The following is a 12,425-nucleotide window of genomic DNA, read 5'->3' as shown; positions in this document are numbered from 1 at the left end:
TAGAGATCAATTGTGAGGCGAGAGTAAGCCTTTTTACATGAAATCACCAAGGCATGCTGTGTTATAGATTCAATTTAAAAACCTTTGTGAGTCTTATGCTCTTTAAAATAGACCCTCTGAAATTCTCATAACCCAGAACTTTCCAGTGGTCACCGAAGGGAGGAGTTCTGGTCAGACAGAATCAGCATACTGGTGAGCCAGCTGTTTGCTCTCTTATAAAGAGGAAAGAAACTCCAGAAGCAATGTGCTGATCAGCTCCTAATGCTTTCATTAAATTTCACTTTACTAACCAAGAAAATGCACTTTGGTAAAAAGAGGCTTTGCAAATTACTTCTTTGTCAGGTAGATGGTGATGGATATAACCAAGGAGAGTGAGCATGTTGAAACCCTACACAGTGGAGGAAGAAATTCCTAACACGGTCAAGGAAAGCTTCTGCTTTGTATTTCCCTGGTGAAGCAGTTTCATTGGCTTTAATTGCTGATTCTTCAATAAATTGGAAAAATAGCAGAAGAATAGCTTGCTGGTGACTTATCTGGCTTGGTGACATTTAACTTGGAAGCAAACAAATGTGTTTGTCAAAGCATGAAACTCTTCTCCCTCCCTTTGGAATTGTGTGTTGCTCAATGTAAAGTATGCTTCTCCTTGTGCTTACCATCTGTATCAGTCAATATATTAAGAAGCTATTGAAAACTTCTCATGTCTAGCATGCAGTTCGGTTTTTCTTGCTGTGATGCTAATTAACATCTTCCCCTGGCAGCCTAAGTACCATTTCTGCTGTGGAACTATTGAACTTCATTATTTATTCTAGATCCACTCGTGTGATCTGTTCTTTCTCCTATATGTAGGTCTTGAGAAACATCTTCAGGGGTAATACAGTTTTTTTATCAGGAGAGAGTTAATGGATAGAAAAGCCTAGGCCTGTACAGAAGCTGCTCAGTCTCCAGTGACACATGCATTATTTCCACAATTAAATAGGAATGATGAATTTAACATATAGGTGTGATTTCAGACCTCATGGCATTGCCTACAGCAGTTCTATACTATCCTAGCAGGAGAAAAGCAATATACAGAAGGAATAGTGTTTTCTCACCAGCAGCACATCAGATTTCCCATGCCATTACTGGACAAAGAATTATAAAGATTTCTTTTAACAGCTGGAGGCTTCTTATGTTTCAGCAAACCAAGCATCACAACTTTTAAATATGCAGATCTATTTCTGCTGGGTTTTTTTACCTATTTTATCAGATTTCTCCCTGGCATAGACAACTGGAATATGAGAAGTCATTTTAGTAATTGCTTGCTTGTAATTACCCTCATGCAGGGTCTAGCATGAGCATCATCTTTGGGGAGATTTGCATCTTTTGGCTGCTAGAGTTGAATATGTGGCTGAGGATCAGCCTGCAGAGATCTAAAATTATGTAAACATTCATTGCTTGTGTGAGCAAAGTCACTCAGCAGGGAATATATCCAGGTGATATTTGGAGAATAACTTCTACTGAATCCTGGTACCACCTGAGGGCCAGTACTATGATACACAGAGTCCCCTAACATGTCTCAGCCTGAGCAATGGGGCTTGGTCAAAGGGGAAACTGTACTGTTAAAGCAAAGGTCACAATGCCTGTTCCAAGTAGGGGCATAGCAAAAGTAATCCACATCCATCTCATGTAGGTAACAATCCATATACTATATCTCACTCGGGTGCAAAAACTGTTGCTGCTATTGTCAGCAGTGAAAAGAGGCTAAATTTGCTTGTCTCAAGAGAGTAGCTGGTTAACTTTATTAAATTAATCCGGGAGAAAACACTGCTTCTGGGTGAAACACTTCTGTGGGTTTTTTATGGTGATTGTCATTATACCTCTGTTTGTTCTTATGCCCAAGGCATGAACATTGCAGTACATGACTGTGAAATGTGTTGCCATCAGGAACTGAAATTTGGCTAGACTTTGGCAATTGCTTGTGCATTTTGAAAAAGCTAGCAAAGAACAAATCCCAGTGCACAGTGTTGTGTATGCTTACAAGCATGTACCCCTGCAGCAGTAGCACACATTTTAATTTTCAAGAGGTGAGTTTTGGTGGGTTTTTTTACAGATAGCTTGCTAAGCTGTGGTAAATGTCCAGAGTGCAGCTGTAGTGCCCAAAAGAGCTGAAGAAAGCAAAGTAAATCACCTGAAGACTTAGTGATTTCTGAACCATTAATCTTAATAAGAAGAAATCATAGCTTAATGTTCTCAGGAAGGGTAGTAGATATATTAAAAATTTTAAAAAAGGAAAAAAATATTAAATGGTTATGCCTCTTAGGATGATGATGGTTTATTACTTTTAGTTTTATTTCATTTTTCCCCCTAATGTAATATGCTGCTTTAAAGAAGTTTTAAAAACAAACAAAAACCCCACAACCTCACTGTTAGCCATTTTTAAAATTTTTTAATTTCAGATTTCTCACCCTCTCAAAATTAGGGAAAACTGTGTGATGTATACTTCTAAGAGAAGTAACTTTTCATTAACAAAGTAATGATGGAAATTCTGAAGTAGAGTAATCACAGTAGAGTATGTGTGATTTCTTAAAATATCAATATCTTTTTTTTTTTTTTTTTTTACCTGAAGGTGAGGACTCTGTTCTGAAGACTTACATAGATTTAAAAATAGCATCCTTTAACTCTGATCTTCCATTATGAAAAAATCAAAATAGTGCCTGGAGGATATTTCTAGGGTATGAAAGAGAACAAGGGAGGAAGAAGACCTGCAAGAAATGCCTAGTTTACTTTTTTTCTAAAAATGTGAAAAGTGCTTCTGATTTCAAAATACTGAGCAAATCTCATTAACTATCTGGATTTCCACTCATGTTCAGCAGCCAAGAGCTATTAGAAGTAGCTATTGAAATGCATTGATAACTATTAATGTCTTCCTCAATATAAATGCTATTTCAGTAGCCAATGCAGTAAATTTATTCAAGGAGCATAAAAATAATTAACATTACTCTTGAATGTATGATACTACTACATTAAATATTTATTCTTGAACCAAAATGATCTTGTTCTTGTAATGTGTTTACTTGAATTAATCTAAACATCAACTTAATAATTTTTGGTGTTTGTTTTCCTTCTTTCAAAACTGTTAAATATTTGTTTCATATCTGAAACAATGTTCTTCCCTGCAGTTGCAAGGTATAGCAGACAGCCCTGGTCATAAAATATGTTAACTGCTTCTAGGAATAAGCATTTGTTCTTAAAATGCAGAGTTGTGGAAGCTGTTCTCCAAACTGTCAGAAGTTTTTGCACCTTCATCAAACTAGCCCCAGCTCTTGGTGTGATGCATTGTGTTGTTTCAGTCTAGAGCAGAACTACTGAGGGCTGTGAGAGCTGGTTCCAGAGAACACTGCTCACATTAATGACTCAAATGAGAATACTTTTTATTCCTATGGAACAGGAAGGACTTTAAGTTGGTGAGACCTCTTGACAGTGACAAGCATTGCTAATGAGCTGTGCTGTGAAAGGCTTTTAAGAACTGCTGCAGTAGCTGTATAGGGGCTATTTAATATTACACAGTAAATGTCTTATGCTTTGTTTTGCCTCAAGTAATGCTTCTTGATGCACAACATGATGATGCATGTTACATCCAATTTTAAATAAGAAACTTATTTCAATTCCTTTTAGTTTGCAGGAAGAGAATTACTGTCTTTTGCAGAAATTTTATAGCTCGATTTAGCCCTGGAAAATTGCTGTCTTTTTCAAAAAAATTATTCTGTATGTCATAAACTCAAGACTTCTGGTAATTGTACAGAGCACAGCAGGAACTTGAGTACAGAACACATCAGAAAAGTATATCAGAAACCTGAAAAACTTTCATAGACTTGAATATTCCTTGGACTTCCATCAAAGTCCTTTTTGCCCTTGTTCAGTCTTTATCAAAGAGGTACTTCTGTTAATTTTTTTTTTGATTGACAAAAATTTATGATTTCTGATATGACATAGTTGCATTAATCTTAATATAGTTCCAGCTTTGCTTCTAGTGAGCTTAAAGGAGAAGAAAATTCCTTTAAAACAAGAACACATGCGTAAGAACAAACTGTTGCTCTCCACAGCTGTGTGTCTGTGTCTGGGTGATAGGGTACTTCTGAAAAAATAATCTCCAGAGAGAAATACCTGTAAGCCTTACATGACAGTCTTTTTTCTAAGCTATATGAAAAGGTTCTCTTTTAATATTAGCATGTTTTAAGGATGCCCCAAACATCAGTTTCAGTACATTGTCCTGAATAAACATGCTGGAGAACATGCTGGTAGTTCACTCCCTGGTCCATCAGTCATTGTGCTGCTGTAGGAGGGCAATGTTTGGCCTTCACGCAGCAAGACATTTACAATTGTGTCAGCTTCTGGTGGAGTCTTTGGATTCTTCGAAATGTCACCATTGAAGACTGTGTTTGGATTGGTGGTGCTAGCCCTATGGCCACACTGTAGTTCTTGCAGCTCCTTAGCAAGCTTCAGGAGGCCAACTGAGATCCACATAGTCCTAATTAGGAGGTTATCATATACTTTCACAGGTAAAATAATGTGCAGCATTGGTTGGAGCAGTTGATGCAATCACTTATGAATGCTCAAGTGTAGGTAATGAGACATTTCCTTCCTATGCTCTGCATCAGTGCAGAGATTCCTGTTACAGCTTTGGTTGGTAGTCTGGAAGAAGGGATTGTTTTATGCTTAATTCGGAATGGCATACAAGTAATCCTAGTAATAGAAGGAGGAAAGTATCAGAACTCCTGGGTGACCTATTATCTAGAGGCCCTCTGTGCAATAGTTGTGGTTTTTATTCCATGTTGTCATGAATGGGTGATTCAGATTTCTTAAAGAGGCCCTGTGAAGGGTATTAACAAAAGCATTTTTAATAATGGTGTTGTGAAAGTGCAATTTAACAAGGTTCAGTGTCAATGTCACTCTGTTACTCTGCAGCAGAGTTGTTTGAACAGTGATTCAAAACTACTAAGGCATAAAGTAAAGCTACCTGTAATGGTGTGTTTTGGGGTTTTACCAGTTTTTTATATGCATCTGTTTGTTTTATACTGTTTCACAATGGTTTTTCCCATATACCCCATGTTTTACCCCATTATGGTTTACCCCAGTTATTGTTATTAATCAGTCATCATTTATGTGACACCTGGGTCCTGTCCATCACTCTACAGCCTGCCCTGAAGCCTGGAAAGTTCTAGTGAGGCTGTCGAGTGATTTGGCAGGTCTCGGTTCTCCTTCTCCCTTTGTTCCTTGATTTGTTCTATGGGTTGTCACTTTGGTTTGGGGTCACTCTCTTCCCATTCTGGATTGGTTCCAAGCTGTATCCTCCCTACTCCCCCACCCCATATTTAAGGTGAAAACCAATGAGTTTAGTGGGCTTTGGTGGGCTGACTCCTGGATGAAAGGAAGATTTAAACCCAGCTGAAGTTCCCCACCGGAGTTCCATCCCTTTATTTCTCACACTGTTCACCCTTCTGCCAAGGCAAGGACCCACAGGATGGGAACTACATTTCAGAATACAGGACCATACCTTTTATGCAGTGCTGGTGCCAGAGCGAGCCTGGAAGTGGGTGGCAGCCCGAGAGAAGCACCACAGCCCCGCAGCTACCAAGGCGGAAGTCAAAGTTGTCATACTAAAAGGTTACTCACAATATTAGTCACTTGCCAAAGATCTGCCATTGTATAGGGTGTCAGCCTTGAGAGGCTGATATGCAGCTACGCTGTTTAGCTGAGAGGGCTCAAAGAAAACTCACTTCATCTGTCATGTATATGGAACACAGTGGTTGACTTTTAGTAAAATTATGTGCAGTGGGAGAGGTATGTGTGAGATTTCTTGTACCTACAGCCTTCTTTGTTCCTTGAAAACAGGTCTTGGAAAAGCCACCTGCTATTTACATGTGAATTGCCTGATCAGTGTTCCAAGGTTGTATGCACTGGTGCTCACTTGGGTCACTCTGCTCCTTTGTGGGTTTTCAGAGAACACATGGGAACTAGAGGAGTTCTTGGCCAAGCTATGGCCCAGACCATGACCTGTGTTGGAGCCTGTACCAAACTACTGCTTGCTTGGTCATGTGGCTGGGAGCACCTGTCACACACCCATTACTGTGCTAGAAGAGTATGGAACCCGAGGGATTGCATCCAGAATGCCAGAATTTAATGGAAATTTAAAAAGCTGTTATGCAGCTTGAGATACATATTGTAAGAAAGGTAATAAGGTGATTCTGATGGTGTCTAGTATGTCTAGAAATTTGTCGTCCCAGAGATGTAGTGTGCATTTTGAGCTGCCACCATATTTTCCATGAAAGATGATGCATTGAGCCCTGACTGTTAAGATATAGGACATGTCTAAAGTGTAAATGTGATCTCCTCAAAGCTACAGGAACAGAAGTGACCCTCAAAAACAAATCTCTGGTGGCTCTTACAGAAAATGGCAAAAGAAGATCTGAGCGCTACATTGCCTAAAGAGGAGGAGAATGTTGGTGCTTTTGCACTACGAAAAAAAAGATGTACAGAGACAAGATGAGCAAGAAGTTTTCAGAGGTTGAAAAATCATTCTTGTGGTTCACCTGCCCTACTGCATTTGCTTGAATTTTCTTTTTCCTAAGCTTTAGAGTAGAGAATAAGATAATCATGTTTATGTTGTCTAATTATATAATTAGTTAAATTTGGTATGATGTCCAATAAATAGAAAAGTTATTTAACGGGTGTGTGCTCTAGAAGTGAAAATCAGTTCTTTTAATAGTACTTTGAATGTTTTCTTAAGTTGTAGGCTCTGCTAAATAATGATTTTTCATCTTTAAACAAAAATATACTTTTATTTTAAGTATCTAATGCAAAAGACTATTTTGAATTAGGCTTTTTTACTAGCTTTTGCAGTAGATGAAATTGTGAATGTGTAATGATTGGGAAAAAGTCCTTCAGTAGATTACAGTTGTTATTGGGTTTTTTAAAAGACATGTTATCTCACCTTTGAATGAGTTGAACTTTATCTGTCAAAAACTGAAGGTGTGGTTCAGTCCAAAGTATTTAGGAGGACTCTAAATAACATGAACTGAAAAAGTTCCTCAGAGTGGATATATGGCCCATCGAAACCTGTATTTGAACTATCTGTTTTCTCCAGAATGCATTTTATTTGTTAATAGAGCATTCCTTTTTAGTGTTTGATAATTTGATAGCAGTGAGTAACATGGACAGTTGATGTTGATTTTTGGATTCAGTAAACTAGGACTGATACTAGAAGTTCAAATGCTGAGTGACAATAGTGTCAATCCAGGATGTCTTTGAGGAAGTCTGGAAAATATTGGTAGTGACAGGGAATGCTTCATTAAAAATACTTCATTGAATCTTGTCAAGTTATTTCTGAATAATGTGTGGATTTCTGAAAGATCATGGCTGATCTGCCAAATCTGGTTCCACGCAGAATTAGATTTCTTTGTGCCCACAATAACTTTTTCTGGTATTTTATGTTTTACACTCAATCTTCTTAATATTTTTCCTCCCCAGTTCCCCCCTAGTGTTGAGAGACTTGAGTTAACATTTTAACATTGTATGTTTTTGAATGATTATTTAATTAGAACTAAGTCTAATGATCAATTGAAATACCAGAATGAAGGCAGTAAGAACCAGAGATTTAGTGAATATACTTAATTAGTATTTTGCTGTAAAGATAAATATCAATAAAAATATTTTTCCTCATGGGGATGATTTTGCTGCTCATGTAATCTCTGAAAGCTCTGAAACCAAGTAGATGAATCTCAAGAAGTCTAACTGAAGCAAAGGATTTTACATTCCACATGGAGTGTACCATATGTCTTTCAGGAACAGGATTAATGAGACTTAATAGCTTTTTAATGCATCTTAGTATTTTAAATTTGTGACACATTTGATACATTCCTAATAGAATTTTTATTCTCTTATAGTTTTCTGTTGCAAACAAGGTCTTGCATATGAAATAGTATTGTTAAAATGTTATTATTACTTTTTAATTATCTTAAATGCAAGCAGTTCATTTTAAAGATGATACTTTTGTTTTTTCCCCGAGGAAAAAAAATGGTAAATTTCCACTTAAATAGGAGTAGTACAGTAAGAGCTTTAGGTCCAGTGGATTCCTTTGCAGAACGAACCGTGTTTTCCATACTTTGTTATTCACACCTTGGGTTTATCTCTTGAGTAATTTCCTTCTATATCCACTGTATCTCAAAAAAGAACTACCTTGGAATAATGTTTTTTAAATTTAATAAAAATACAGTTTGTGACCCAAAACACATCAGAAGGGGACATTTTAGAGTCAAGGGCACACACAGATTGTATTTTTTTTTTTTTTTGCACATACTTGTTGCTTTGTCCAACATGAACATGCCATTATTTTGTGAATATTACATACACCAAGTGTTTACAACAGTGCTTCCCTTCCATGGTTAAGTGATTAAGAAATGGAATGGGTTTGTCCTGGGAAAAAGTCTCTTGGAAAATCAACTTCAGAATCACAAATGAATTTTGAATTAGTATGGCTCGTAAGTCAAGGGAAGTGCTAGCTGCTTCACAGCCCTTCCATTCAGGATTAATCATTTGGAATAATAAGACTGAAAGAAGGTAATGAAAGGTGAATGATATGCTGATGTTCTTACAGTGTGTATTTTGCAGGTTTGGACTTTGGGCGGGGGTTTGTTTGTTTTGTTGTTTTGGGGGTTTTTCCTACAAGACTGGTCCATTTATATTAGTAATACATCAGATCATTTAATCTTGCATGAATATGAGATTTTGGGTTGGAGGTGTCTATAAATACTCTTAATTTCTCACTGTCTTCAGCATCTGCTTTCTCTCGTTTAGTGTGCAGGCTAATGTGATGGAAGACTAAATATTGTTTATGAACAGTGCAAAGTAGCTGAGATAAGTTTGAAATCATCTTCTTTACCAGTGAAGCTGCTAGAGGAATTAATCATTTATAATTGCAGACTGTTATAACAAGGAAAGACTTAATATCCTTGTACATGTTTGTGTTGATACTTTATTGCTGAATGGAATTTTTGACTATTAGTTGTTTTGAAATGAGATTTAGTATTTGTGTAGCCTTTTGAGGAAATTAATATAAGCATTAATTGACAGTAACTATGTCAGGTCCCATTATGGGTAAGAATTTAACCTTGGATACTTACATTTACATAAAAGAAAATGTATTGTGCATATGCATATGCAGCTAGAGCATAACATGATTAGCATATATTGGTGATGGGTTTTTTTAAAATAATCTTTTTGGGCAAATACTTTTAGGTTTAATCTGCAGCATTTATGAATGAGATCAATTAGGATATCTGTTGAAAAATACATTTTATAAGTAGCCGCATTTTAAAATATGCTACAAGAGAATGTGCATTGACAAGCAATAAAAATTTTAGAATTAATTTTTCTTAATCTGTTTGCATCTGCTTGCATCTGCTCAGCTTTTCAGCTCCTCTTCTACTCCACTTTTTTGTATTTTGAAAGTGAAGCACAGTAGTATTTTAGGTTGGCTGTAAGGTACACCATCTTCTAACATGAGATAGTACCTGGAGTCAGAGCTCTACTTGCTATCATCTCCATTCACAAAATCATATATGATTTGCTATGGCTCTTGGTGACTGCAATGACTTACTTAGTTTAAGTACTTTTTCAATGTGGAACCTTGGTTTCAACGTGGTCATTTGTTTCTTTATGAAAAACATAACAAACTTGGCCTCTATACCTCTTTTATATAAAGCCATCTTGTGTAGAAGGAAAATACTAGCTTGTATTCCCTTATACAGGGATTGTTTTGCATTTGTGTCCATGCCTAACTCTTTCTTTTCTTTTTTTTTTTCCCCTCTTCTTTTGCTTTAAAAGGTATTTCTCAAGAGTGACCGGGTTGCAAGAATGGTCCACAGTGGAGGATGTTCTGCAAGTGACTTTAGAGATGTTTTTAAGAAAAACATAGAAAAGAGAGTCCGAAGTTTGCCGGAAATTGACGGATTAAGCAAAGAAACAGTGTTAAGTTCTTGGCTAGCCAAATATGATGCCATATACAGGGGAGAAGAGGACTTAGGCAAACAGCCAAACAGAATGGCCTTAAGTGCTGTATCGGAGCTGATTCTGAGCAAGGAACAGCTTTATGAAATGTTTCAGCAGATTCTAGGAATCAAAAAATTGGAACACCAGTTGATTTATAATGCCTGCCAAGTAAGTATTGGTGTCGTTGTTTTGTTGTGTCCAGAATATCTCCCCTCTGTCAACAGGTCTAGTGCTTCCTCCCTTTGTGTAGAATCCTTCAATTTAAGGTACATCTTTGCAGTCCAATGAGATGAGACTGCTCGGCAAGGAATTTTTGCATGATCTGATTGTTGCTGAGCACTTGGATAAAGGGTATGCAGAGTGTATGGTACTTGTGCTACAGGGGTCTCCTTTTACAGTGTCACAGGCTCACACAGTTTGAGTGATTCTGAGGAATGTGCCATGGTCTGTACATCTGCATACCCTCTGATGTATTACATATGCATGCACATACATTTCTGAGCCTGTGTGTTCATCTTTAAAAGAAATTTGCTGCCATAAATAGGTGACAGGTGATTCAGGCTCCTGTTGGACATCCAGTGTCTAAAAGGTTTGTTAGAACTAAATGTCCTTCAATTCAAGCATCCTCTACGAAGCTAATTTTCACATTTCTGCATTGTTGTTTTGTTGGATAAATTATTTTCCCTGTAAATTACTGAGTCCATTCAACAGTCATATTTAGATTTATGTGTATAATCTCTTACTAATCAGTAATATAGTTGTTGTGTAAAAATATTTTATTAACTAGTGTTCGTAGTGATGGAAGTGTAAATTAAGTTACTTAAGGAGGAAAAACCTGAAGAAAAAGAAGGTATTTTTGGAAGTCCCACAGCCCAGCAGCATAGATGAAGCATTTAAACTGAGATCACACAGCTTCTCACACTGTCTATAAAATAGTCAACCAGATTACAGATAAAATGTTTTTCATATATTATGCTGAAGGCTGGTTTGCAGTTAGAGGCCGTCTTAATATAGGAACAAATTATATGTGTCAGTGTAGCATGAAATCATGTATCTGTTACATGATCAAAACATCTGCAGTATATGACACTCTGCTGCATCAAATTATGAGCAGTGTTGTGAATTAAAAGAAAGTATTCCTTCTTTTTTTTCCTGTTTGTCCCCTTTTTTCTTTTTGCCTCTAAATTCGTATTCATATAAAAATCACTAAGCCTCTGGGATATGTGGGTTGGTAATAAGATGAAGAACCATTGAAATCTGGGGGAATAATTCTGCTTAATTTTGGGAGGGTTTTATATACAGTAGAACATAGAGGCATGGGAGGCAGTTTGGGTAAGTTCTCAGAAGGTCATTCAGTCCAGCTTCCTGCCCAAAGCAGGGCCAGCTTAAAAGCAGGGTCAGCTGTGAAGACAGACTAGATTACTGAGGGCTTTACCAGGCAGGTCTTAAAACTTCTAAGAATGGAGACAGACTGTGCAAACCTTCTGGGCAGCTTGTTCCATTATCTGAAAACATTAAAAACCCCACTGTTTTTTGCCAAGTAGAAATTAAATATTGATTCCTCTGTCCTCTGGTGTCCAGTGATTGCTAAATCGTGCTTTTTACATTGCTGTGGGTGGTCAAAATCTGCTCTTAGTCTACATTGGACTAGAGGAACACAAAAAAGTATGATCTGTAGAACTTAGAACAATTAAACAAGAAAATTGTTCCCTTAGTCTAAAAGTGGTTTTCATGAAACATCCACTAGGTTATTGTATCTATATATTCGAAGGCATCTTTATTTTTGTTCGTATCTGTATAAAATTTGATGGACCCAAACTGTTTGGCAAATATCCACAATTTTCTGTCCTAAATTCTTGGTCCATAACCCACAGAGAAACTGAAACATCCTAGTGGCTAATTTTCATCTTCTAACATGGTAGGATTAAAGCATGGAATGGTTGTCTTTTTTTATTTTTTACTTGCAAATTTTAAAGAGGAAATAACCTTGTTGTGGGTAAGAAGGGAGAAAAGATTGACCACCCTTACATGTGCAAAGATGAATAAATGGGATTAATAGAAGGTGCTTCTCTTGCTCTTCCTGCTTTTGAGCACTGAAGATTGTAAAATCTCCTGTGCAGGTCTCTGAAATACAGAGTGTTTACTCCAGATTCATGTAAGTATTGGAGGATGGGAAGTTAAGAAAATCTACTTCTTCAGGAGCAAATACAAGAGCACCTATGTAATTCAAGCTGGAAAGAACGGAGAGGGAAAGGCTTCAAGGTCTTATTTGGAATTCTAGCTTTCTGCAGGTTTTAGTTTTCTGAGGCAAGGATGAGGTTACTTTACTAAAGCAAAAACTTGCATTATGTACTCCAACAGAGTTAGTACCAACAACAATTTTCATATCCTGTTCCTGT

The 12,425-nt window shown here is 37.0% G+C and overlaps 1 protein-coding gene across 5 annotated transcripts in view; it reads left to right on the top strand.

Annotated features, from left to right (window-relative positions):
* Window positions 1-12,425, top strand: part of CADPS2 (calcium dependent secretion activator 2) — a gene marked incomplete at its 5' end in the record, with an annotated part of 283,646 nt that overhangs the window by 84,580 nt on the left and 186,641 nt on the right. For all 5 annotated transcript variants that reach the window (XM_083860055.1, XM_083860056.1, XM_083860057.1 and 2 more), the window contains one exon: window positions 9,862-10,194. In XM_083860055.1, the coding sequence (XP_083716181.1) occupies window positions 9,862-10,194 (333 nt within the window). The remainder of the gene's footprint in view (window positions 1-9,861; window positions 10,195-12,425) is intronic.

The sequence above is a fragment of the Zosterops lateralis genome (genome assembly GCF_965231275.1).
Source record: "Zosterops lateralis genome assembly, chromosome: 4".
In the NCBI taxonomy this organism is placed as follows: domain Eukaryota; kingdom Metazoa; phylum Chordata; class Aves; order Passeriformes; family Zosteropidae; genus Zosterops; species Zosterops lateralis.
This window is presented reverse-complemented; position numbering and strand designations above follow the sequence as displayed.